The 27,245-nt window shown below is 52.9% G+C and overlaps 1 protein-coding gene across 5 annotated transcripts in view; it reads right to left on the bottom strand.

Moving 5' to 3' along the window:
• Positions 1-27,245, bottom strand: part of RPTOR (regulatory associated protein of MTOR complex 1) — a 418,470-nt gene that overhangs the window by 7,110 nt on the left and 384,115 nt on the right. For all 5 annotated transcript variants that reach the window (XM_005585210.5, XM_065532458.2, XM_074020858.1 and 2 more), the window contains 5 exons: positions 16,521-16,626; positions 10,617-10,731; positions 9,040-9,164; positions 6,890-6,994; positions 1,491-1,597 (listed from right to left, as the gene is read on the bottom strand). In XM_005585210.5, the coding sequence (XP_005585267.1) occupies positions 1,491-1,597; positions 6,890-6,994; positions 9,040-9,164; positions 10,617-10,731; positions 16,521-16,626 (558 nt within the window). Of the gene's footprint in view, positions 1-1,490; positions 1,598-6,889; positions 6,995-9,039; positions 9,165-10,616; positions 10,732-16,520; positions 16,627-27,245 lie in introns of those variants that run through there.

Here is a 27,245-nt window from a genome sequence, read left to right as displayed (position 1 = left end):
GCCACATCTCGTGTGGAGCCACAGTTCCAGGCAGGCCCAAGACCCTTCCACCCCAAAGAATGAAAGCTGCTGGTGCCTTGTGGGATCCGTGGTCAGGTCAGAGGAGACGCTGCCCACAGGGAGAGGCCTGGGCCAGGTTCTCAGGCTGCTGCCGCCCAGAGCAACCACAGTGGCTTTGAGCAGCTGAGGGTGCCCAGGCCTCCCCTCTGCTGGGCCTGCACCACACCACCCTCTACGGCAGGGCTGAGCCACCCCTTCTGACACCAGACGGCCTGGGAGAGAGGCTGGGGACGGCCTCTGCTCCGCACCTCTCCCTGGGGAGCCGGGGGAAGGGAATCCTGGCTCTAAAGCCACCTCAGGCACTGTCCCTCACAGTATCTGTGGTCTCGCCTCTGCTCCGAACGAAGTCAATGCAGGTAGATTTCTGCTGAGCGCGGCCTCCTGAGGTCTCTACCACTTTTCCAGGCTGTTTGGGGCAAAACCAATGTACTCCGCTTTTTGTCAAAACTGAAAATAACATGCTTTAAGAGGCAAAGAGGCTTCTGGCCAGGCGCAGTGGCTCACGCCTGTAATCCCAGCACTCTGGGAGGCTGAGGTGGGTGGATCACGAGGTTAGGAGATCGAAACCATCCTGGCTAACACGTGAAACCCCATCTCTACTAAAAATACAAAAAAAATTAGCCGGGCGTGTTGGTGGGCGCCTGTAGTCCCAGCTACTTGGGAGGCTGAGGCAGGAGAATGGCATGAACCCGGGAGGCGGAGCTTGCAGTGAGCTGAGATCACACCACTGTACTCCAGCCTGGGCGACAGAGTGAGACTCCGTCTCAAAAAAAGAAGCAAAAAGCCTTCTGTAGTGGCTCACACCTGTAATCCCAGTGCTTTGGGAGGCCCAGGCAGGAAGATTGCCGGAGCCAGGAATTCGAGACCAGCCTGGGCAAATACTGAGACCCCCGTCTCTACAAAAAGTTTAAACAATTAGCCAGGCGTGGGGGCGCATGCCTGTAGTTCCAGCTACTTGTGGGGGTGAGATGGGAGGATCACGTGGACCAGGAGGTTGAGGCTGCAGTGAGCTGTGACTGCACCACTGCACTCCAGCCTGGGTGACGCAGGGTGACAGAGTGAGACCCCATCTCAAAAAAACAAAAAAAAACAAAAACCCTACAAATAATCATTCTAATTTACAATGGCTCACCCTACTGATTTTTGACATTCCTTAACTTGCAGAGAGAAGACCCTACTTGAAAACACTCAGAGCTGGCACAGGCTGAGCCACACTAGTGCGGGGCTGAACGCTGCGGTTCACCCGCATCCACGGGCCTCAGGCAGCCCATGTCTCCTCCCGGCATTGCCCGGCACTGTCCTTCCAGGCCCTGCCTCCGCCCCTGGGATGGCCAGGCCTCACCGCACACTGTGCTGGGCTCTGTGATGAGGACCAGCCCTGCACACACTGCCCCACAGGCCTGGGGCTTGGGGGACACCCGCATGGTTACCTGCACCTTCATCTCACGGTCTGTGTCCCAGATCCGGACGATCCGCACGTCCCCCGAGCTCATGAGGAGGCCGGTCTCCTGCTCCCAGTCCACCACCATCCCGGCTCCTGGAGAGACACAGTGGGACGTGGCGTCACCCCATGGGCCCTCGCCTTGGGCAGGCTTTGAGGCCTGCTCTGGGCAGCTACTTGGCCAGGGGCTCCAAGGAACCCCTGCCACCACTGAGCCCATCTAGTGGGTCCATATGCCTCACATGAGCTCCTGCTGGGGCCCCTGGTGTGCCCCACATCCAGGCTGGGGCGACAATTCTGAGCTGGAACTCCGAGCCTTCCCCTGACTCGCCTATGACCCAGGCATCTGCTAGAGGGAGCAGCCCCTTCCAGGAACGTCTAAGGTGCCCACCGTCTGGAGCAGAGCCTTCCAGGAACATCTACGATGCCCGCCGTCTGGACACCTGGGCAGAACTGGCAGGTCGCGGTGACTTTAGGAAGGCTGTCAAGGCTTGAAGATGAGGGTCCTCCATTTGGCCCTGTCAAAGCTGGAGGAGGCCAGTTCTTCTGAGACCAACAGGAGCTCAGCATGGGCCACGGGCTGGCAGACTCCAGACAGCCAGGGGCTGACTCCCGACGGCCGGCGTCAGCAAGGGATGGACGGAGAGAACGGGGCAAGGGCTGCCCTTTGTGCAGGGATTAGACAGAGCAGAGCAACCCCACCTCACGTGACGGCCTCTATTTAAAACCAGATTCAGTTCTAGAAGTGTAATGGTAACTACTTTAAATACAGAAAGGAACACCACAGTAATCCTTGACCCACCACTCAGCTCTAACTTTGCTTTTTACCATTGTTTCCTTTTTTTTTTTTTTTTTTTCTTAGAGAAGTATAATTTTAGACACAGTAAAAGCATCACCTGCCCCTGCCCCTGCCCGTGCCCGGGAGAGCTGTCCCGTGGGCTGAGGGCGCCTCCCAGGGGCCGCTGAGGTGTACCACGCCTTCCACATTTCAAAAAGCCTCTTCAATGTCAAAACGGGGCCTCCCTTCTGGCGACTTGCTTCGTTACTGTTAGGCTTTGAGGATTTATCTGGCCCAAGACACGCAGCTCTGGTTAACTCATTTAATCTTGTGTTACCTTCCACTGTACAACTAACCCCGTCATTGGAGCTGCCCCTGGCTTTGTGAACCATGTCATAGTCAACAACTTCACGTGTCCTTGCAGGTGGAGAAGGAAGCGCCTAGAAGCGGAACTGCCAGTCATGCGTCTTGCATGACTCCGATCTCCCCAGGGAAGGCCATTTCATTTCCCAAATGGGTGACCATCTATACTCCTGGCAGGACACACACAAGCCAGTGTCCCCAAATCCTTATCGACGTGTGCTGTTTGCCGTTTTTTTCACGTCAGACAGTCGCACATATTTTTATATATATTCTGTAACTCGTAGATACTGCAAATATCCTTTCTTCTTCTGCCACTTACATTACAACCGTGACGTTTTTCTTGTGGTCATGAAGAAGTTTGTAGAGTCAAACCTATCGACGTCTTTACCCTCGGTCTCCTGTCCAAGCTGTCTTTTGGTTCCTCACAGTTATGAAGATTTCCTCTTGATTTTTCTCTGAAAGGGTTAGGTCTCTCGCTGATATGTTGTGTGCATATGTGAGATAGGGGTGTGACCGCATCTTTTTCCACAGGGCACCAGCTGTCCCAACACCATTTAGCAACATGGCTCCTCCCGCAGTGTGCAGAGGTACCCTGCCACTTGCGGCCCTTCTGGGCTCACTGCTGTGCTGAGGGCCCTGGTGCCTCTTGGCCTGGCTGCCCTGCAATTGCAGCTTCTTTTTTTTTTTTTTTTTTTTGAGACGGAGTCTCACGCTGTTGCCCAGGCTGGAGTGCAGTGGCGCGATCTCGGCTCACTGCAAGCTCCGCCTCCCGGGTTCCCGCCATTCTCCTGCCTCAGCCTCCCGAGTAGCTGGGACTACAGGCGCCCACAACTGCGCCCGGCTAATTTTTTGTATTTTTAGTAGAGACGGGGTTTCACTGTGTTCACCAGGATGGTCTCGATCTCCCGACCTCGTGATCCGCCCGTCTCGGCCTCCCAAAGTGCTGGGATTACAGGCTTGAGCCACCGCGCCCGGCCCAATTGCAGCTTCTTAATGCTGTCCGCGCCTCTTCAGTGTTGCCTCGGCTGGTCTGCATTTTATAAAAATCTCTCCTGGGAATATAATCAGAAGTGTATGAATAAATGCACAGATTAATTTGAGAACTGCCAGTCTCACGATGATGCGTCTTTTCATCCACGGCTATGGTGCTGTCAACACTGCATGGGTCTTTTATAGTCTTCAATTAGAGTTTATGCTTTGATCTGTGAAGAAGGAGCATGTGTTGGATTCATTCCTAGGTATCTTGCAGTTTTTATTCCCGTGCTCCATGATTTCTTTCTTTTTTTTTTTGAGATGTAGTCTTGCTCTTTTGCCCCGGCTGGAGTGCTATGGTGTGATCTCGGCTCACTGCAACCTCTGCCTCCCAGGTTCAAGTGATTCTCCTGCCTCAGCCTCCTGAGTAACTGGGATTACAGGCACCTGCCACCACGTCCAGCTAATTTTTGTATTTTTAGTAGAGATGGGGTTTCACCATGTTAGTCAGGCTGGTCTGGAACTATTGACCTCAGGTGATCCATCTGCCTTGGCTTCCCAAAGTGCTGGGATTACAGGCGTGAGCCACCACGCCTGGCCCATGATGTTTTATAATTACATTTTCCAGTTGTTAATTGCTGGCATACATACATTCTTTATTTTACTTTTGAAATGCAGTCCCAGGCCAGATGTGTTTACACCTGTAATCCCAGCACTGTGGGAGGCTGAGACAGGAGGATTGGTTAAGCCCAGGAGTTCAAGACCAGCCTGGGCAACATAGCGAGACCTTGTCTTTACAAATAATAAAAGATTAGCCAGTGTAGGCCAGGTGCGGTGGCTCACACTTGTAATCCCAGCACTTTGGGAGGCTGAGGCGGGTGGATCACTTGAGGTCAGGAGTTCGAGACCAGTCTGGCCAACATAGTGAAACACTGTCTCTACTAAAAATACACAAAATAGCTGGGCGTGGTGGCAGGTGTCTGTAATTCCAGCTACTCAGGAGGCTGAGGCAGGAGAATCGCTCGAACCCGGGAGGCGGAGCTTGCAGTGAGCCAAGATCCGCCATGGCACTCCAGCCTGGGCAGCAAAAGTGAAACTCCGTCTCAAAAAAAAAAAAAAAAAAAAGACTAGCGGTTGTGGTGGTGGCGCCTGTGAACCAGCTACTCGGGAGGCTGAGGTGGGATGATCGCTTGAGCCCAGGTGGTTGAGGCTGCAGTGAGAGCAAGACCCCATCTCAAATATAAACATAAACACAAACAAAAACAAACAAAAAAGGAAGTGTAGTCCCTCTACTGTGATACACCTGAATTCAGGCAGGAAGAAATATCCCAGCAGGTCAGAAGCATGAGCCGTGGTGGATCACAGGCTCTCAACTTGCAGCCCTGCTCCTCCGTTGGGAGCTGGGAGTGAGGGCCCGTGTGTGACCTCAGGGAGCCCAGAGCTGTGCCTGGTGGCCCCAGCCCACAGCTGACACGGCCTTCGGGGACTGGGGCCTGGAGCTCTTATGCCTGGCGAGACGCCTCTGCTGCCTTCGCCTGTGGTGAGAGCCTCGTTCTCTGACCCCAAGACCCATGAAGCGCAGCACAGGCTCCTGCCCCGAAGGAAGCACTGGGGGATCTGGGCTGAGAAGGCCACTTCTCCTCAGGGCTGCTTCCTGATCTGTAAGCTGGGTTCCGCTGTCCTGACCCGGACAGACTGAGAGCCCATGGGACGGCACAGGCTGCAAGTCTAGTCTCCAGCAGCGTGGCCCAGGTGTGGATGTGTGGATGCTTCTGGGGGGGGTCTCAGGGACCCCGGGGCCAGCCGGGAGTGGATGTGTGGATGCTTCTAGGGGGGTCTCAGGGGCCCTGGGGCCAGCCTGCGGGTGCATCCTTCCAGCACTGCATTTCTGGCAGGTCCGAGCCTTGGACAGGGTGGGAAATTTTCACAAAAGCCAACAAGAGAAAGGGCAAGGCAGAGCCAGGGCTCAGCCAGGCGCTCCCGGGCTGAAGCCCAGCTCCTTCCACGGCACCACTGCCTCTGAGCGACCCCAGTGATCTTTCCTCTCTAGCAAATGACACAGTGTCACCAAACTTGGTCTTTCGGAGACGCTCAGAGTGGCCAGTGAGTGGTCTGACCCCCAGGCTGGCCGTCCGGCTGTCTCCCGGGACCCCTCCCGGACCAGGGCCGCGGGCTGGGGCTCACCTCTTCTGCCCTGTCCCAGGGAAGCTGTCATACCCCAGAAGAGGGTTGCCTCACGGGGGAAGCAGAGCCCGGAGATCAGGAGAGAAGCAACAAGAAAGGGCCTCCGTGGAGCGCGGGGTGTGGATGGTTTATTCTGCTGGATGAAACTTAAGAACACGGCTACATTAAAAAAAAATCCAACATTCCAGGAAATGTCCACCCTGGAGCTGTCCCCATGACGTCTCCTGAAGCACGTGAGGGTTGGCATCTCCTGGGACAGGTGCTTGGACAGAAGGGCAGAGACAGAGCTATGTGACCTAGGGCAGAAGCAGGGCAGGCCCCACACGGACGGCTGACCACAAGGTGTAAGGCCACATCCACGGGCTACAGACGAAGACACAGAAATCACAAACCGGCAGGAGCCGGCAGAGGGGCCGGCGGGGTAACCGTTCATTATGGGCATTGCCAAGAGCTGCAGGATCCGCTGAAGGGCGATGACTCCTGGAGGCGAATGCCTGGCACTGCGGAGGGGCCTCTGGAAATCCAGACCCCAAAGCCTCACCCTGGGAGCCTCCTAACTCCGCCTGAGTCCTTCCAGAACGACCTGCGGGCCCGTGCCCCGGCCCTCGTCCAGGCCATGCAGCGGTGCAGGCAACACGCAGAACTGTACCAGAGCCGACACTGCAGCCACTCCGTCCCAGCAGCCTGGGCAGGCCCGTGAGTGCATGAGGCCCCAGGTGGCCATGTGCACTGACCAAAGAGGAGTTAAATTTGGGCCCAAAGAGCGCGTGATGCAGGTCCTTTAGGCCCTGCCAGCAGTGATACTGTCCCAAGCAGCACATGTCTGCAAGCCACGGATGAAGGTTGGGGACAGGGGCACCCATGAGTGGCTGACAATGCCCAGGGCTGGGACTCCGGCCAGGCAGTGCACTCAGGGCCCTGGGGCTCACATGCTTTCAGGGACATTGGTGGGGAGCTGCTGCTTTAGGATTCTGGGGACTCTGAGGTGGAGCAGCTTGTGTAGAGACAGCCCCAGAAGGGCCCTGGAACTTTGAGTGTGACTGCAGCCCTGGGAGCACATTCTGCTCCGGGGAGGAGCAGGGCGGACCCACCTCGCGTTGTTGGCAGCATGTCCGAGAGCCCCTGCCACGCGGTCACCATCTCTGGGTTCTTTTCCAAATCAGCAAAATTCTTCCAGACCCTGATGGCACCATCGTCTGGGGAGGGAGAGAGGGAAGGATGGGAACCAGGCCCGGCGCTGGCCTGGCCTGTGCTGTGTGTGTGGGGGTAAGAGGCCTTCCTGGCAGACGTGCTGCAGTGACCCTGGATGGGCAGCTTGACTTGCTACCCATTGTTCCAGATCTCCCAGTGCCCGCCGACTCGACTCTGCCCTCAGATCCACAGCTGGGTGAGCCAGCAGGAGTCACCGCAGCCTGGGGGATGGGAGACCACAATCCTGTCCCACGCTGGCCACAGAGCTCAACTCCGAGTGAGGTCTGGCTGCCCTGGGACCTGGCGCTGCCCCTTCCTCCCTCCAGCTCTAGGGCCTCGGGTTCCCTGGTGGGGAGGCAGGCGGGCAAAGCTTGGTTGGGTGGAGGGGGCTGCGTTTTACCCTCTGGTGAGCCAGCCTGTGCCAGGAAGCAGAACGAAAGGCCAGCTTCACAGAGGACACCCGTACCCTCCGCCCCGTTCCTCTCTGTGCTCCACAAAGAAAGCAGCCCTGACTTGAAGGGACAATGCAGACGCCTGGACTCTCCGCCTAAGATGCGGCGTGGACGCCGTGCCCTGCTCTTAGGGGCTCAGAATGGAGCAAACGGCCCTCTGCGTCCTCCAGCAGATGCGCAGGGAGGTCAGCTTGGGTGTGGGGAAAGCATGTGGGTCCTCTGAGCCTTCCGGGAACCCCGACCCCTGGCCTTGCCAGCCCCTCCTGCGTGGCCCTCAGGTGCTCTTCAAGCCCCAAGCTGATTGGCCTGGCGGACAACGGCCTCGCCTCCACCCGCCTGCCTGTCCTGCTCTCCGCTCTCCACCCCACACAGCACACGCTCCCAGTTCTGGAGCCCGAGGCCTTCTCCTGCTGTCCGGAGCCCGCTCTGTAAAGGACCCCGGCCCGGCTCCAATGCCCGCTCTCTCAGCCAAGGAACTGCCCTCTCCCTCTGGTGCTCGCAGATGCTCACATCTGGCCTCTCTGAAACCGTGGGCTGAGCCTGGCTGGTCCCTTGCCCCCTCTGCCCCAACTATACATCTCCTCCCGGTCACATCTGACAGCTACAGGGACCAGGACGGGCTTTTGACATGGGTTGATGCTACTTGGTCCTGACGTGGCAGTGCTCGGAGGAGGCGCTGCAGGAGGACATGTCCCCATGGCCGCGCCCCTCACCAAGAACCCACAACCACGCTGAGGGCTGCGCACTCGCCAATACAACCAACTCGACACTCTCAGAGGCTCAGGTGTCCAGGGCCTGGAGCCGACAGGGACAGGCTGGGGGGGATCTGGGCGTCTGCCTTCGCTTCTCTCAGCTGTGCTGGCCTCTCCCGCCCGCCTTCCACCCAGTGCTCTCCAATCTCTACAGGAAGTACCGTGTGACTGACAGTGACTTCTCATCAGTGACAGGCAACGGACACGTTTTCAAAGCGCTAAAGGAAAACGACTGTCAACGTGGGGTAACTGACGTGGAAACGATTGTTCCAAAGTGAGAGTGAAACTAAGACATTTCAGACCCCCTCCAAAAAACACCCCCCCAAAACCCAAGAAAACTAAAACCAGAGCGAGACCCACTATGGCAATGAACCACTGGTCAGTGACCATGACGGTCAACGATGTCCTTTCGGGCACAGGACGGGACTGGAGGAGGGTGAGTGCCAGCTCCCGGCGGGGACAGCAACTGGCAAATGAGCCAGCGACGCCAGGAGACCGGCCGGGGAGGACCTGGCACGTGTTGTGGCTTGGGGCATCCTCCCTGATTCTCGGGTGTCACGTGGGACCCACCCGATCTCTCACAGGGGTTTAAGGACAGAGGCTGTTCCTGGTGCTGGAAGGGCCAGAGGACCGAGATGAGAAGACAAGTCCCTGGAACCCTGGAGGACAGGGCCATCTTTGCTTTCCTGTCTGTGCTGCTGAAGCCCTTCGCTCATATACCTCCCACTTCTGAACGAGCAGGGCTTTCTGTAAGCCAGATGTGCAAACACATTTCAGGATTGCACGCCCTTCCCGCCACTCCTCCAGACTCCAGGTTCCGATCTCGGCTGTGCAAAGCCCGCTCACCTGTGGCCGTCAGCAGGAGTGAGCAGTCCTGGCCGTTCAGATACTCCATGGCAGTGACCCTTGTGTACCGAGGGTTCCCATTGTGGAAATAGTCCAGTTTCTCCCCTTTCTCCCAGTCCCAAAAGCTTAAGGGAAGAAGAGAGGAATAAAAAAGTCATTAGGAAACTGCAAACCCAAATGACAGTGAGATACCTCCTGAAACCCACCGGGATGGCTGCTATCAAAAAACCACACACTACAGCCGGGCACGGTGGCTCACACCTGTCATCCTAGCTACTTGGGAGCCTGAGGCAGGAGGACTGTTGGAGCCTGGGAGCTCAAGACCAGCCCGGACAACAAAGCGAGACCCTGTCTCCAAACAAATAAACAAAGAGAGAATAATGGTGCCGGCAAGGATGTGAGAAATCGGAGCCATAGGCTGTGTGGGTGGAAGGGAAGAGGATTTCCTGTGGAAAACAGCCTGGTGGTTCCTCCGAAAATTAAACAGAGCATCACCATATGGTCCAGCAATTCCACTCTGGGCGTATCCCCAAAAAACAGAAAGCAGGGACTTGAACAGGTACTTGTACACCAATGTTCACAGCAGCGTTATTCACGATAGCCAAAAGGTGGAAGCTGCCCAGGTGTCCACGAACAGAGGAGCAATGAGACAAAGTGTGGTCTGTCCATCCACACAGTGGAATATTACTCAGCCAGAAAAAGGAAATTCTGACGTGCTATAGCTTGGGGGAATCTTGAAGACACTACGTTGAGTCCAATAAGCCAGGCACAAAGGGCCAAATCCCAGGTGACTGCACTGGTTGAGGCTCCTAGCATGGGCCACTTCAGAGAGACAGAAGGTAGAACACTGGCTCAGGTGGATGCAGGAATGAGGGAGCTGGTGTCTGATGGGGACCAAGTTTCAGTTTTGTGCAATGAGAAGGTTCTGGAGACCGGTGGGGGTGATGGTCGCATAACAATGTGAATACACTTCATGCCACTGGCTGTGCACTCAAAACGGTTAAAATGGCAGATTTTAGGTTATGTATGTTTTACCACAATTTTTAAAAAGAGAGGAGAAAGAAATGGAGGTGCGAACCACAGGGATTTTACAAACTCTAAACTCTAAAGGGAACCCTCCCACTGTCCTCCCCGATGAAGCGGGTCCTCTCTCCATCACGTAAGGGTGATACTTGCTGTGGGTTAAACTCGCTTCTCTCCTGGGGCACCTAGCATCTTCTCACTGCTTGTCTATCACATACTTGCTTCTGCGGGCAGGGCAGCAAGCCAGGCCCCCTGTGTACGCCTCTATTACAAGTGGGATCGGGGAGCCCCTGCCACTCCCCTGTGACCTCCAGGCAGGACTCTGGACTGTCTTTCAGTGACAAGGACAGAGCCAGGCCCGGGGCAGGTGTGGGCGGGGCTCGGTCAACGAGGAGAAGGTGAGTAGGGGCATCTCTCGGGAAACAGCGCTAAGGGCCTCGGGGTGAGTGTCTCGCATCGGCTTTTCAAGGAAGAGGAGTGGTGATCGGGGTGAACAGGGCATCGCTGGGGCTGCCGGTCAGCCAGAAGGGAGGTCCGACAAGCACGGTGCATACCAGATGCTGTCCTTGTCGGCGACGGCGATGCACGGCGTGAAGGGGTGGAATTTCACCACAGAGGGGACGCCGGGGTTCCTGTTCAGAAATATTTGGTCGTCCAATCTCGTAATGCCTGTCAAAAGAAACACAAAAGAGTGGATCCAGGAGCCGGCGTCTTTCCCCCTTTATTTTTTATTTTTTAATTTTTGAGACGGAGTCTCGCTCTGTCCCCCAGGCTGGAGTACAGTGGCCGGATCTCGGCTCACTGCAAGCTCCGCCTCCCGGGTTCACGCTGTTCTCCTGCCTCAGCCTCCCGAGTAGCTGGGACTACAGGCGCCCGCCACCACGCCCGGCTAGGTTTTTTTGTATTTTTTTAGGAAAGACGGGGTTTTACCGTGTTAGCCAGGATGGTCTCGATCTCCTGACCTCGTGATTCGCCCGTCTCGGTCTCCCAAAGTGCTGGGATTACAGGCTTGAGCCACCGTGCCCGGCCTTTTTTTTTTTATTTTTTTATTTTTATTTTTTTTTGAGACGGAGTCTTGCTCTGTCGCCCAGGCTGGAGCGCAGTGACCAGATCTCGGCTCACTGCAAGCTCCGCCTCCCGGGTTCCCGCCATTCTCCTGCCTCAGCCTCCCAAGTAGCTGGGACTACAGGCACCCGCCACCTCGCCCGGCTAGTTTTTTGTATTTTTTAGTAGAGACGGGGTTTCACCGTGTTAGCCAGGATGGTCTTGATCTCCTGACCTCGTGATCCGCCCGTCTCGGCCTCCCAAAGTGCTGGGATTACAGGCTTGAGCCACCGCGCCCGGCTTTTTTTTATTTTTTAAAGACAGAGTCCTGTTCTGTAGCCCCGGCTGGAGTACAGTGGTGCGATCAGGGCTCACTGCAGCTTCCACCTCCTGCTTAAGCGATCCTCCCGCCTCAACTGCACGTAGCTGGGGGTATAGGCGTGTGCCACCACACCTGGCTGCTTTGTTTTTTTGTTGAGACAGGGTCTTACTAGGTTGCCTGGGGTAGTCTCAAATTCCTGGGCTCAAGCGATCCTCCTGCATCGGCCTCCCTAAGTGTTGAGATTACAGGCATACTCCCAGCCAGTCTCTTTTTTTTTTTTTTTTTTTTGAGATAGAGTCTTGCTCTGTCGCCCAGGCTGGAGTGCAGTGGCGAGATCTTGGCTCACTGCAACCTCCGCCTCCCAGGTTCAAGTGATTCTCCTGCTTCAGCCTCCTGAGTAGCTGGGATTACAGGTACCCACCACCATGCCCAGCTAATTTTTGTATTTTTAGTAGAGATAGGGTTTTGCCATGTTGGCCAGGCTGGTCTCGAACTCCTGACATCAAGTGATCCACCCACCTTGGCCTCTCAAAGTGCTGGGATTACAGGTGTGAGCTACCATGCCCAGCAAGCCAGTCTTAATTTACAATAAACATTCACAATGTATCTTATCATGGCTGACGTCAATACCTTGCGGATGTGGAGAAGCACAAAGGAAGCAGAAGAAAAGCAGGGACTGAAGGGAGGGGCCTGACCACCTGCTGAGGGGCAGGCACGTCTGGGCTCTCGGGCGACGGCAGCCACTGAGTCCCCAGAGTGAGGGCCCAGGGCCCTGGCCGCAGGGTCCATGCCTTTGCTCAAAACCCCCAAAGCTCCTGATGCCGAGCTGGATACGCGGAAGCATTCAGCCGATGCTTGTCAGCAGTGGTCAGGTTCATATGAATTATTTGGGTCGGATTATGTGAAGAAAGGGCTAAAGGTTTCAGAATAAGCTGGGTAGGGCTCTGATTCGTAACAGGCTTAAGGAGGAGACACGGGTGTGACCACCAGGATCCACACTGCAGCCAAAGTCTGGGGGTCTTTCAGTCTAGAAAGATGACAGCTCTGAAATTCCTTGATTGAGGGATCTATTACAAAATCACAGATTTAACGGAAGAGGGGAACGTGGACTTCACCACCAGGGCCCCGAACACGAGCACTAGGAAGTAAATCGCTTGTGACTCTGAAAGGCTTTGTTCTAGAAGGAACCATAAAAGGAAGCTAAAAATGCAGAGGGCATCAAGATGGATCCAACACATCTTGGTGACTGAAAGGGCAGCGGGGGGTCTGTGGGTGCACAAGCCTGACTGTCTGATCTTGGTGACTGAGAGGGCAGCGGGGGGTCTGTGGGTGCATAAGCCTGATTGTCTGTTGCAGTGCCAGGGACACAAGCCGGGCTGCCTCCTGGCCTTGGCTGTGGTCACCTGCGTGGCCTCTGGGCAACCAGGAGGGTGTCTTGGGGACCCCCAAGCCTTCCTCAGCCGGAGACACAGCTCCAGGTGGTGCAGAGCAAAGCCACCTGGCTCTTACTAACCATGTCCTCACCTGAACTTCTGGTCTGGCCCGGAGGACCGCGTGACCCGGAGGACCGCGTGACCCGGAGGGCCGCGTGACCCGGAGGACCGTGTGACCCGGAGGACCGCGCCGGCCTCAAGTCTTCCTTGTGGGGAGTGGTGGGCTTATGCTCTGGCAGGAAGTGAGACAGCCAAGTATAAAGTGGTCCCCAGAGAAACTCCCACCGGCCTGCACACTGGGACAACAGTGGGGAGCCATAGAAGTTGGTGCCCTTTGCAGAGAGAGGAGCCCGGCTCTCCCAATTCAGGGTAGAACCTGGGATCCAATCTGAGGCGGGAAGAGCACCAGCAGGACTCCGGCTTTGCAGGGAGGCCCTATTTACGGTCTTTTCCTTCTCGCCCAATAAACCCTGTCCTCCTCACCCTTCAAAATGTCTGGGAGCCTAATTTTTCATAGTTGTGTGACAAGGACCCTGTTTTTAGCTGAACTAAAAAGTCCTACAACAGAAGGAGCCTACCCTCGGGGCACAAGGTCAAAGCCGTGTGACTTGGGCACTCCGCTGCAGGCCGCTCTGAGCTGGGCTTAAGCACAGCCAAGGCCACCCACCCCCAGCAGCTGACAGCCCCTCCGCTTGTGCCTGGCACTGTCCAGGTGGCACCAGGGCCGCGGCATTTGCAGGCTGAAGTCTCGCTGATGCTTGGTGTGTGCACGGCACCTCGGTGAGCTACTCTGTTTCCAACACTGTCAGTCCCCAGCTTCAGTCCTTAAACAGCAAACACCCGGAACCACGGAAGGGAGAGGAATGCCAGGTTATATAAGGAGGGTCCGCACTCACAGAGGTGGGCAGGCCCAAAGCCTTTGGTGTGGCAGCAACACCGTGTTACCCTATAGTCCCTCCATTCGCAGCTGCAGGGATATTTGGACGGAGTTTAGGCATAATCTAAGCACTGAAAGACAAAGGGAAACCCCACCCAGCATGTGCGTTCGGTACGTTTGAAAATCAGTGTGTGACGGCCAAGGTCGTGAACGTCGCCCAGGAGAAGGCTGAAGAGCCGCGCAGGGGCCTGTGTGGCACAGGCTTTCCCAATCCTGCCTCCTGGGCAACGCCAACTTCTCTGGTTCTCGTCCATCCACAGGCATCAGTTTCTCCTTTTTCTTTTTCTTTTTTTTTTTTTTTTGAGACGGAGTCTTGCTCTGTCGCCCGGGCTGGAGTGCAGTGGCCGAATCTCAGCTCACTGCAAGCTCCGCCTCCCAGGTTCACGCCATTCTCCTGCCTCAGCCTCCCGAGTAGCTGGGACTACAGGTGCCCCACCTCGCCCGGCTAGTTTTTTGTATTTTTTAGTAGAGACGGGGTTTCACCGTGTTAGCCAGGATGGTCTCGATCTCCTGACCTCGTGATCCGCCCGTCTCGGCCTCCCAAAGTGCTGGGATTACAGGCTTGAGCCACCGCGCCCGGCCAGTTTCTCCCTTTTCTTAACGCTCACGTCTTTCCCAGCACACAGTCGGCTGTTAAATGAAAATAAACACCCGCACTGAATCCGAATTCCGAGGACAGGGAGGAGGGCGCGGCCTCACTCCTCAGTGGCTCCTGGCGCTATGCCTGCTGGCACCGTCCCCTGTGTCTTCAGGCCTCATTTGCTGGTGTCTCCAGTGGCTCGCAGCTCCTCCTTTGTGTGTCTGGACAATCTCTCTCCCTTTTTTCACAAAGAGAACTCTCAATTCTGGTTCACAAAGATACTCTTTTTTTTTTTTTTTTTTTGTCTAGAAACCTCCGTTTTGGGTCTTGAATGCCAGCCCTGTTTCATGCCCTGCTCGTTTCTGACCACAGGCTCCAGGCCAGAGCATCACCTTGGCCGTCAGGGGCCAGCTCATCTTCCGATGTTGAACTGTGTGAGCCAGACTCAGCTCCCAAGCCTGTCTCAGGCAGCAGGCAGCCCCCGTGTGCTGGCCATCCCAGCTAGCAGGCTGGGGGGTCCTAGAAAACTGCTAACCTCCAGGAAAACGGCCTCCTGTCACCGCCACCTGGAGACGGCTCATCCAGCAGGGTCGTCTGTTTTCTCTGCTGGAGAAGGCCACCCTGGCTGCAAGGTTCAGTGGTGGCTGCTGGCGCGGCATGCACTGGATCGCAACATGGGAGGTTTAAACCTGGTCTGCCGCCAGCTCTTCAGATACACAGAGGGCTACAAACAACCACAATTAGCTTTCGGCACAACAGCCACCGTCTGTGTTAATGCGAGACGAACCCCAGGCCTTTACAAGGAGAGCTGTATGGGAACACGCTTCAGAAATGCCGCTGGTACCAGAAGTCAGCAGTCTCTTTGGTGCTCAGCAGAGCGGAGGTGTGAGCTGGGCCGAGGCATGCTCGCTGAGGACGAGCTCACGGCGCCCGTGCTGCCTGCAGGCAGGGCCTGGACAGAGTGCGCGGGTCCCTCAGCTTTGGCAGGAGGGACGGTATCTGTCTTACGGGTCACCAACCCCAACTTCAGAAAGTAACCCAAAATAATCTTCAGACTTTTACAGGACAGAGACGCAAAGTCAGAACAATAAACCCGCACACTGCGGTCAGAGTCCTTGATTCTTGATGGGGCTGATTTGGTTGGCGGCAGTTTGAGGTCCCCCAGCCAGAGCTGGCTCAGTGGTGGGAGCCCATGGCCGCGGGGGCAGGGGAGGAATGCGGAGACACCACGGCTGCTCTGTGCCCTCAGTGTCCTCAGTGGGGCCACAGGGCTGGGCCTGGGCCTCTGTACCCTCCTGGATTCTGGGGAGAGGCCAGGGTCCCTGGGATGGGGCTGCCTGACACCCTCATTGCTGTGTTGACTCTCAGGGCCTCCCTGCTCCCCACAGTCTCTGCGACCGGGGTCGCCTGTAGCCCGGATCTCTTCCACAAGGAGCCCCCTCTGCTGTCTGTGGCAGCACACACGGCCCCTCCCGGGCTGCTCCCTGCCCCTCCACTCTGCGTGCAGCTGGGAGAGCACATGGTGAGGCAGGCGAAGGGGGCATTTGGCATCTGGTGGCAAATCTGGGAGAAGGTTTAGGAAAATCATGACTGAAGTGTTGGGTGATAGAGCTAGCCACCATTTCAGGGACAAGGTGGAGGCCACAGCTGAGGAAACCAGGGCCTGGCATTTTCACTTTCTGTTTCCGGGGAAGGACACGCCATCTGCAGGGCCTGGCACAAAGACACCCGTCCGGGTGGGGAGATGTGGGCTCTCAGAGGCCTTCCCTTCTGGAAATATCAACGTGCAAAGTTCCGCTTCCATGAGTTCCACCTGTGCTGCTAATCCTGCGGGCTAGGGGCTGCCCTTGCAGGGGGAAGAGGCAGGGTCCTGGGACAGCCCTCTTCCCAGGTGGTGGCTGGGCTCCCACCTGGCCCCGCCTCCCACTCTGGGCTGCAGAACCTTGAGTGGCAGCAGCTTCGCCTCCACCAGCCTTGATGTGCTTATCTGCAAGGGAGACGGGGTGCAGGGGGCGGGTCTGTTGTGGACAGTGGATGGCTGGAGAAGGTTGTGCGTCGGCTGCGGGGGGCCTGCTCACGGGGGGCCCTCCCCCAGCCCCCACCCCCGGAATGAGCTCCTGGCTGGCTGGTGGGTGCCCTTACCCTTCTGGATGACTTGCTGGGCCTGCCTCCTGACGCGGCTGTTTCGCAGGAACCGCCACTCCCGCTCCTTGCGGATCTGACTCTCCAGGTCGTGCTCTTCCGGGATCTTCAACAACAGAAAACACCCAGTTAAGCCCAGCGATGAAACAGGGTCGTCTCTCGGTGTCAGTGGGGGACGGGTTCCAGGACCCCTCGGAGAGCAAAACCTGTGTGGCTCAGTCCCCGATGTGAAAGGGTGTGGCACCCGCGTACAAGCAGCACGCGTCCTCTGGCACACCTCAAACCCTCGCTAGCTTGTTCACCATACCCAATACGGCACACCTCAAACCTGAGCTAACTTGCTCACCATACCTGATACAGCGTCAATGTTGTGTAAATAGCTCCTATGCTGTATTTTCAAAATTTGGATTGTGTTTTGTTGTATTAAATTTATTTTTGTTATTTAAATTTGTTTTTTTATCCAAAATTGGTTGCATCTGCGGACGCAGCTCCTGTGGACATGGAGGGCTTGGCTGTAGTTATTTTCAGATAAAGGCACCTCTTTCTCAAAGGCTGAAGGCTTTGGGCTTCTTGTCTGGCGGCGCACCCGAGGCACGGGCTGTTGGTAGGTCCTACATCTGCTACAAAACACATTGCTGGTCCCCTCCCCGGAGCTGGGAGAGGCGCTCTCCACACCTGTGTTTGCTAGTGTGGGGGCTCTGAGACCCCTGAGTGAGTGGCCTGTAGGTGGGGCTGACAGGTTGATGGGAAGCAGGGCCTTGGGAAATGCCTCTCCAGGGAATGGGGGGTACTGAGGTCAGCACCGAGCAGCAGGGCAGGGGGGCACCAAAGTGCCACTTCAAACACTGAAAACACAATCAGGAGGCAGGTGCGCGTGAGGAGACACTGCCTTTATTCTCTCTCTGATGCCAAAGGGAAGCAGGCAGCTGGCTGGAGGATGAGGGAGGTTACGAGACAGGAGGAAGAAGCCTCACGAGAGGCTAGGCCGGGCCCTGAGAGGGTGCGGGACCTTCCTGGGCAGCAGGGGGGGTGTCCCTGGGCTCCCGACAGTAGAAGAGCTAGGAGGGTGCTGAGCTGCAAGTCTGGCTGGGGTTAAACTAACTCGTGAGAACTTTAGTGCCCTTCCCTAACAAGATAGCTTCAGAAAGACCAAGTTAATTTTCACTTGAAATTTGCAGACGCCGGACATGCTGCTGTCCTCTTCCCTGAGCAAAGGTCCTCGCTTCAGGACCTGCGTGTGCGTGCCTGTGTGTGCGTGTGCATGTGTGCGTGTGCGTGCATGTGTCTGTGTGTGCGTGTGCATGTGTGCGTGTGCGTGCCTGTGTGTGCGTGTGCATGTGTGCGTGTGCGTGCATGTGTCTGTGTGCACGCACATGTGGGTTGGGGTGTGCACGTTCAGTGACTAGGAGAGGTCCATACTTGGCAAATACTAACTAGGATTTAATCGACTTTACGCAGCAGGATGGCCACTTGTCTGTGTAACACAGATGCATTTCCTTAAGCATACATGCCGTTCAGTCAGTCTGGCTGAGTCTGTTCCTTGCTAAGAAACTAAGACTTGTGGAGACCCAAAATACAAAAGAAATGAAATAAACCAGAAAAGAACCCTAGTTCCTTTTGGCTAAAAACAACTCTGTCTCGACAAAGGAAAAAGCCTGCATTAGTTATTAAAAAGTCGCTTTCTCTGATAGAAGAAATGGGAATAAAGACTATGGCGCGTGGCCATGTTTGTGTCCCTGCACGTAAATGTGGCAAGAAAATGGTTTCTCCATGTGGAGTTTTAGGCGGTCATTGCAGGTGGTTATTACGTGCAGATGTTTCTACAGCATTCTTTGTGTCTCCTCCTCCAATGCTTTGTGTCAGCTCTGATGACAGAACAGAAACAGGCGAACCCCAAACCTTGCGTCTGACCCTGTGCTCATGGATGGCTGTGGCTCATTTCCTAGCATTTTACTGCTCTGCTTCCTTCTTTTTCTTCTTAAAAGTCAAAAACCACACTTGACAAAGCAGACACAACACAGCAAAAAAGACATCCAAACCCGGAAACGATAACCACAAAAGGTGTCAAATGGCTCCCTCTGCACATTTTCTGGTTTAGAAATAACCCCACAATGGCAAACGGGATAGATTGTGGATTCTTAACAACCGGCTTCACTTTATGACAATCCTGAGCTTATTAGAAAAGAAGTGACAAATGACCAATAACCTAGACCAGTAACAAGAAAAGACCCACGGCCGAAAGACTGAAAGCTGCGCAGGAACAGAGATATTGCACTTTAATGAGACTCGGGCTTCTCTGGGAATAACCTAGAGGAAGAGTCTAAAAGGCACTTTCCAGCGGGAAGGGAGAGGAACCCAATGGGAATTCCAGGTCCTTGGCCCGGCACTCTGTGGCCCCGGGTCTGAGCTCGGGCAAAGAATCCAGACACTGGGGGCAGACACGGGGCAGCTTCAGAGCCTCAGCTTCGAAGACAACAGAGACGAAGACTGCAAGGTCGAGAGGGGGCCCGTGCTAGAACAGGGAGGGGCACCAGGACGCCTGGAGACAGGAGCTGAGGGGTTTCAGGTGGACTGGCATTTCTCCTGTTGCCATGGCACTGCAAGGGCCCTCTCCCAGCCCAGGAGCTCTGCCTCTAGAGGTAGGTGGCTGCCACTTCCCTAGTCTGAGCTCAAGGAGAGAGCCCACAGCCTTCCCTTACAGCCCTTGCGGGGCTGGGAGGAGACTTTCTGAACGGGAACTCGGTTCTGAAACCACCCCCAGTGTCTGTGTCAGGACAACCAGCTATGACCACGAGGGTCACAGGACCAGCAGAAGTGGAGGTGCCAGACAACCAGCTATGAGCACGAGGGTCACAGGACCAGCAGAAGTGGAGGTGCCAGGACAACCAGCTATGAGCACGAGGGTCACAGGACCAGCAGAAGTGGAGGTGCCAGGACAACCAGCTATGAGCATGAGGGTCGCAGGACCAGCAGAAGTGGAGGTGTGGTGTGAGGCAGGAGGGAGAGTGGTGGATGGAGAGGCGCGGGGAAGGCAGATGCCGTGGAAGATGCGGGCACCCTCCCTGGGAAGCCAGGATGTGACCGCCGCTCAGCACAGAGGCAGCAAATGACACTGCAGTTCTTCATCATCGGCCTGTCACCTCCTCTCCACCTGTTTCTCTTCAGGCTGAATAAAAGCTTTTCAGTAAACAAGGGCCCAGGCCGAGTGCAGGCTGAGCCTCCCTGTAAACAGAGCTCCTGGAGGCTGTGGGTGCCGCTGATCCTGTTACATGATGAGGATCTTGACACTCTTGTTCCTCACACCTCTTGGCTTCCACTCAGACAGAAACCAATTAAGATTCTGAAGCCTCCCACAGAAGCGTCAGCTGAAAGCCAATGAAACACAGCTCCCTTCTTGTTGCAAAGAAAAACCTGGGGCTCAGGAACAAAGGGAGATTAGAGGGTCCCCAGAAGACTTACGGGAAAGCAGCAGTTTGGGGCAGTTTTGGGGTAAATCCTTATCTGTGGAATCTGGGAGCCCTAGGGCTGAGTCTTATTTTCAATCTCTCTGAATTTAGAAAGTTCAGGGTGCAGGGGATAAAATTCAAAACAGGTACATGACTATCAAGATTGAGAAAGACTTGGGTGAAGGCAAAAGGGGAGAGGAACCCACGGGGAAAGATTGCTAACACATTAAACGCTTATGCTCCAAGCTCCCTCCCTCTCCACCCACTTAGCTTCTGATTGCATGAAGTAAGGGCAAATTTGCCTCTGTGATGTGCTTTTCCCCTTGACGCTTTTCATTATTTCCCCCACTGTTTGGCAACAAACTATCCCCCTCCCCACTGAACAATAAAGTCCCCCTTCGTGAACAGAGGCAGCAGAGGAGGTGGAGGAGGAGGAGGTCATGGTGTGCGTTGTAAGTCCACAGGCAACAGAGCTGATTTGATTCTGCCAATGTCTCGTGTGCATTACATCCAAGGACACAGCCTTTGCGTTACCACAAATCGCCAAGCTATGGAGCAGGGAGAAGCTCTGGATGAAGCTGGGAGCCTGCTGCGCGCGTTCACTCCAAAACACGCATTTACATCATCTTTCATGTGACCTCAGCACAAGAGGGAAAACAGTCTCTTCTCCCCGTAACATGAGGTTGATGGAGATGTAATTACGTACAGTGAATTTCACCCTCTTTAGGTACAGGCGGAGTTCTGACAAATGTTTACGGTCATATGACCACCCCTAAGTCAAGATATAGAACAGTTCCGTCCAGTTTTCCTTTCCTGGAACGTTATATAAATGGATCGCACGGGATGTGGTCTTTTGAGCAGCTTCTTCCATTTAGCATGATATACTTGAGATTCATCTGTGCCACTGCATTTATCAATAGTTCACATTTTTTTCTGATGAGTCTTTCATTACACGGTTACATCAGCTTCCCTCTTTACCAGGTGAAGGAAACTTGGGTTGTTTCCAGCTTTTGGTAACTATGAATACAGTCACTATAAATACTCACATACAGATTTCTGAATGAACATGTTTTCACCTCTCTTGGTGAATATCCAGGAGTAGAATGGTTGGGTTGTATGGCAGGTGTATGTTTAACTTTGTAAGAAACCGACAAACTTTTCCAAGGTGTCTGTAGTATCTTGTAGTTGCAGTAGCCAAGAATGAGGATTTTCTTCAGATGCTCTGTGTCCTTTGCCAGCACTTGGTAGATTTCAAGATCCGAGACATTCTAACAGGTGTGTAGCGGGATCTCACTGCAGGGGTCTGTACTTTCCCGTGATTAAGATCCTTAACAATGAGCATCGTTCCATGTCCTTATTTGCAACCTGTATATCTTCTTTGGTGAGGTGTCTGTGCAAATCTTCCGCCATTGTTTTTTAATTGGGTTGCTTATTTCCCTATTATGGAATTTTGAGTGTTCTTTATGTGTAACAGCCACAAGATCTTTATCTTATGTGTTTTATAATTTTCTTTCAGTCTGTGACTTGTCTTTTCATTTTCTTAACTGTCTTTAAAAAGCAGTTTTTGGCCGGGCTCGGTGGCTCACGCCTATAATCCCAGCACTTTGGGAGGCCAAGGCAGGTGGATCACGAGGGCAGGAGATCCAGACCATCCTGGCTAACATGGTGAAACCCTGTCTCTACTAAAAATACAAAAAAAAAATTAGCTGGGCATGGTGGTGGGCACCTGTAGTCCCAGCTACTTGGGAGGCTGAGGCAGGAGAATGGCGTGAACCCGGGAGGCGGAGCTTGCAGTGAGCCAAGATCACGCCACTGTGTTCCAGCCTGGGCGACAGAGCAAGACTCTGTCTCAAAAAGAAAAAAAAGCAGTTTTTAATTTTGATGAAGCCCAACTTACCATTTTTTTCTTTTTTGACTTGTGCTTTTTGCATCTTATTAAATAAGTCATTGCCTAACCCAAGGTCAGAAATATTTTTTTTTGTTTCCTTCTAGAAGTTTTATAGTTTTAGGTTTCACACTTAGGCTATGATTCACTCTGAGTTAATTGTTGTATAAGGTGTGAGGTATGGATCAGGTTCTTCTTTTTTTTTTTTTTTTTGGCAAATGGATGTTAATTGCTTCAGTACCAATGTTGAAAAGAGTATCTTTTCTCCATTGAATTGGTTTTTGCATCTTTGTTGAAAATCAATTGAACGTATTTGTGTAGATCAATTTCTGGGCTCTCTATTCTGTTCCATTGATCTATGTGTCTAACATTTCACCAATCCCACACCATCTTGATTACTTTTTTATAGCAAGTCTTGAAATAAGATAGTGTGAGACTTCTAACTTTGTTCTTCTAGTTCAAAATTGTTCTGGTTATTTTAGTTTGCTTTTCCCCACAAATTTTAGAATAAACTTGTTGATTTTTACGAAAAAAATCCTATTGGGATTTTGATTGGGGTTGCAATGATCTATGTATCAATTTAGGGAGAACTGGAATCTTAATATTATTGAGTCTTCTACACCAGGAGCATGGTCTCCATTTACTTAGGTCTTTTGCTTTCTTTCATCAGTGTTTTATATTTTCTAGAACACAGATCTTTCACATATTTTGAAAAAATATTCATACTTAAGTATTTCATGTATTTTGGTGCTATTTTGAACAGTATTGATGTTAAATTTCAATGTCCAATTGCTCATATGGAAATACAACTGATTTTTGTATAATGCCTTTTTTTTTTTTTTTTTTGAGACAGGGTCTTGCACTGTTGCCCAGGCTGGTCTTGAACTCTTGGGCTCAAGCGATCCTCCTTGCCTTGGCCTCCTAAAGTGCTGGGATTACAGGCATGAGCCACTGTGCCTAACTGGAGCTCGTTAATACGATGCCGAGGACTTGGGAATCTGTGCTTTTTATTCTTTTTTTTTTTTTTTTGAGACGGAGTCTCGCTCTGTCGCCCAGGCTGGAGTGCAGTGGCGTGATCTCTCGGTTCACTGCAAGCTCCGCCTCCCGGGTTCACGCCATTCTCCTGTCTCAGCCTCCCGAGTAGCTGGGACTACAGGCGCCCGCCACCTCGCCCGGCTAATTTTCTTGTATTTTTAGTAGAGACGGGGTTTCACCGTGTTAGCCAGGATGGTCTCGATCTCCTGACCTCGTGATCCGCCCGTCTCGGCCTCCCAAAGTGCTGGGATTACAGGCTTGAGCCACCGCGCCCGGCCTGTGCTTTTTATTCTTGTGATATCTTTGGTTTTGATACAGAAAGATGCTGCCTTCATATTACTGAGTTGGGAAGTGTTCACTCTTTAATTTTCCGTGACAGGTTGTGCAGAAGTGGTATTATTTCTTCCTGAAAGGTTTGGTACAGTTGCCAGTGACACGATCTGGGTCAGAAGTTTTCTGTGTTGAAAGCTTTTAGTTAAAAACTCATTTTCTTCGCTAGATGCAGTGGCTCACGTCCATAATCCCAGCACTTTGGGAGGCTGAGGTGGGACCACTGCTTGAGCCCAGAAGTTTGAGACCAGTCTGAGCAACACAGCAAGTCCCCATCTCTGTAAACAATTTCAAAATTAGCTGTGTCTGGTGGTGCATGCCTACAGTCCCAGCTACTGGGAAGGAAGAGGTGGGAGGGTCGCTGGAGTCCAGGAGATCGAGGTTGCAATGAGCGATGATTGTACCACTGCACCCCAACCTGGGTAACAGAATGAGACCCCATCTCAAACGAAACAAGAAAACTTCATTTTCTTGAATAGACAGGAACTATTCAGGTTATCTCTTTGTTATCGAATGACATTTGGTAGTAACCTCTTCCAAGGAATTTGTCTATCTCATCTAAATTGTAGAGTTTATAGGCATAAAGCAGTGATGGAAGGTATATTTCTGGGCTCTCAGTTCAAATCCATTGACCTGTATGTCTGCTCTTAAGCCAATGTCAGTGTCTTCATTAGTGCAGTTATGTAGTACGTTTTGAAATCAGGAAGCGTGAGTTGTTTAATTTGTTTGTCTTTTACAATATTTTTTTTTTTGTGTTATTCTGGGTCCCTCACGTTGCAATACAAATTTTAGTATCAGCTTGTCAATTTTTGCAAAAAAGCCTGCCAGGGATGGTGCTGATGGTGCTGAATCTGTAGAGCTATGGCGAGTTCTGCCAACTTCATGTTAAGTCTTCTGACCGATGAATGTGTGATTTCTTTCCCTTTATTTAACTCTTCTTTAGTATCTCGTTCAATAATGTTTCAGTGCAAGTCTTACATTCTTTTGCTAAGTTTATTCCTAAGCATTTTATTATTTTTGCTATGACTGTAAATGAAACTGTTTTCTTGATTGCATTTTTAGGGTTTTCATTAGTAGTGTAGGGGAATCTGATCCAAACGGTTACTGGATATTGAGCTTGGGGGTACAATACTGCTGCATTGGGTTTTAAGTTCTGATACTTTATTAAACTGGATTTCGAATGACTTTCAATATTCAGGATCATGTCATCTGTGAACAGAGATGGCTTATTCTTCTTTCCAATATGGTGTGTTTTATTTCTTTTGCTTGCCTAACTTCCCTGGCTATAATTTCCAGCACAGTGTTGAAGTGGCAAGAGAGGATATGTTTGTCTTGTTACCTTCTTTTGGGGAAGATATTTTTGTGTGTACAGAATTCTAGGTTACAGTTTGTTTCTTTCAGCACTTTAAAGATATTACTGGACTATTCTGTCTTATACCATTTCTAATGAGAAATCTGTGGTGATTCTTGTCCTTGTTCCCCTGTAAGTAATGTGTCCTGCTCCAGAGGTCTTCAAGGTTTTATCTTTATCTTTGGTTTGTGGTGGCTTAGATATGATATGTCCGGCTGTGTGTGTATATGTGTGTGTGCACGTGCATGTGTGTGTGTGTCTGTATATATCATGCTTTGGGATCTTTGCTGGATTGGTGGTTAGATGTTGGACTCTTTTGTATTGTCCTGAATCTCTCAGATGATCTGCAATCCTGTTTGTTTTTTTCCCACTTTTTGTAATCTTTGTGTTTCATTATGGGTACTTTCTATAGACCTGTCTTTAAATTCACTGATTTTTTTCCTCGGCTATTTGAGGTCACAGATAAGCCTCTGGGGGGGCATTCACTTGACTCTTAGTCTCCAGCTCTCTGCTGGAATCCCTCAACTGTTCACGTATATTGTCTGCCTTTGCCATTAATGCCTTTAGGTCACATTAATCTTGGTTATTTCCACTCCATCTCTAATAGTTCCAACATCTGGGTTGCCCTTGAGTCTTTCTCTGCTTTGTCTCTTGATGGCGGGTGTGTTTGTCTTATATTTTTGGGGTATCTCATAATTTTCCTTTGTTCTTTTTAGTAGACATGGGGTCTTGCTGTGTTGCCCAGGCTGGTCTTGAACGTCTCGGCTAAGTGATCCTCTTGTCTTGGCCTTCCAAAGTGCTGGGATTACTGGTGTGAGCCACCATGCCCAGCCTCTCCTAATTTTTGAATGAATTCCAGACTTCATGTGCAGAATACCAGAGACTAAGGTACATATATATACACATACGCATGCCTGGAAATGGCTATGCCTCTATTACTAGACTGTTAGCGAGTTCAGTCAATCCAGTGAGGCACTGAAATGGGCTTGGATTTTACTGTTGCTATGGTGACACTCAGCACATGGCCAGCTTCAGATTCCTCTCATGCTACCTCGTGCTTGAGCAGGGTCTGGGTTTCCAGAGGGTTTTTGCCAGGGTTCCCACCCCACCACCCCTTGGTTTTGGCTTTCCTTGTGTGTCTGCACCTTAGGGGGCTTCTCTCTCTATGCCCTTGTGCCTCTGCCAGAGCTCAACGGCTGTGCCTGCTGCCTGGAGCCTGCTGGCCTGGTGGAGGGGTCTGAAGCGCTCTCTGTTGCTCTGGCCCAGACTCTGACTGAGGCAGGGCCTGTGTCTCTGGGTCTTGGGGCGGAGCCTTCTCAGTGACTCTGCCCTGCTCCCTGCAGTGTGCCACATGTGGCAGGTCCTTGCCCTGCTGGAGATGGAAGGTTTTCCTTTGCTGTTCTTCTGTGGCAGTGGGTCTCTGCCTGTGCTCTGGGGGCGACAGGGTTTGCTGCCTTTCATCAGGAACTGCAGGTTATGTTCTGTGGGGGGCAGGACAGGAGAGCCTGCTGCAGGCCCACACCTCTGAGGGTGCTCTTCTCGTGATGGCCAATCTTCCGGGTGACGGCCCAGTGGACGTGCATGGCCTGTGCAGCCTGTGGCTCCTGAAGGTTTGAGATTCTCCACTGCTCCACGTTCAGTCTTGCACAGTCCACTGCCAATTTCAGGTGAGTGTTTCTCCCCGCTGGCCCCTTCTGCTCTGCTGGAGGGAACTGGCGCTCATGGCCCAGCTCTCCTTGGAGGCACCTCTTCCCTTCCCTGCTGGGCAACTCACTTCCGTGCCACCTGAGTTCTCTGATGGGTTCAGGAAAAGTCAGAATTTTATAGTTTTTCTGCCCTTTGCTTATTTCCAAGGTGGGAGTGGTGCTCCTTCCAGCTGTCTACATGCGGAGGTGGAACCCGGCTGGGGCTTTTGCCAGAGCAATGCTTCCCACACACTTGAGGCTGAAGGAACTGCCCACAGGACCCTCTGCACGTGCAGCCAAGCAAAACCAGGATAAAACTCTCTAAGAACGAATGGTTAGAATAACTATGTATTTAATTTAAACAATACTGAATAATCACAATGTTCTCTAAAACAAGACTGTCTGACTCGGCTGATAAACCTGACCCCTGACTGTTTAACACTCAGCAGTCGTTTACCAGACAGGCGCTGGTACTACGGTCAAGCGTGGAGCAAGGTGAGCAGAGTGGCACCACACGGTCCCTGCCCTGGCTGCCAGAGGAAGCCGTCCTGCCGCTTCAGAGACTGTGAGCACCAGAGTCCAGCTGGTGGTGGCCGAGTGGAAACAAAGTCAGAGAAGCTACGTCTCCCACTTCCACCCACCAAGTGCGTTCTTCATGCAGCTTCCATCCAAAACCAACGACTCATTCTATTCTGGTCTTCCTGGAGGGGAATCGACCTATCCATTTGCTTTCCTTCTGAACTTTCCAGGAAAGAACAGGAAGCACCCGTTTTAGAAGCTGCAGCTGGGGTGGAGCCAGCTGTCCTCCTGAGGCGGGTGAAGCCCACAGCAGACTGAAGTGGATGAGCTGAGGATGAGCTGGGATGAGCTGGGGATGAGCTGGGATGAGCTGGGGATGAGCTGAGGAGGAGTTGGGATGAGCTGAGGAGGAGTTGAGGATGAGCTGGGGATAAGCTGAGCTGGGAATGAGCTGGGGATGAGCTGGGGATGAGC

Source organism: Macaca fascicularis, chromosome 16, assembly GCF_037993035.2.
Source record: "Macaca fascicularis isolate 582-1 chromosome 16, T2T-MFA8v1.1".
Classification (NCBI taxonomy): domain Eukaryota; kingdom Metazoa; phylum Chordata; class Mammalia; order Primates; family Cercopithecidae; genus Macaca; species Macaca fascicularis.
This window is presented reverse-complemented; position numbering and strand designations above follow the sequence as displayed.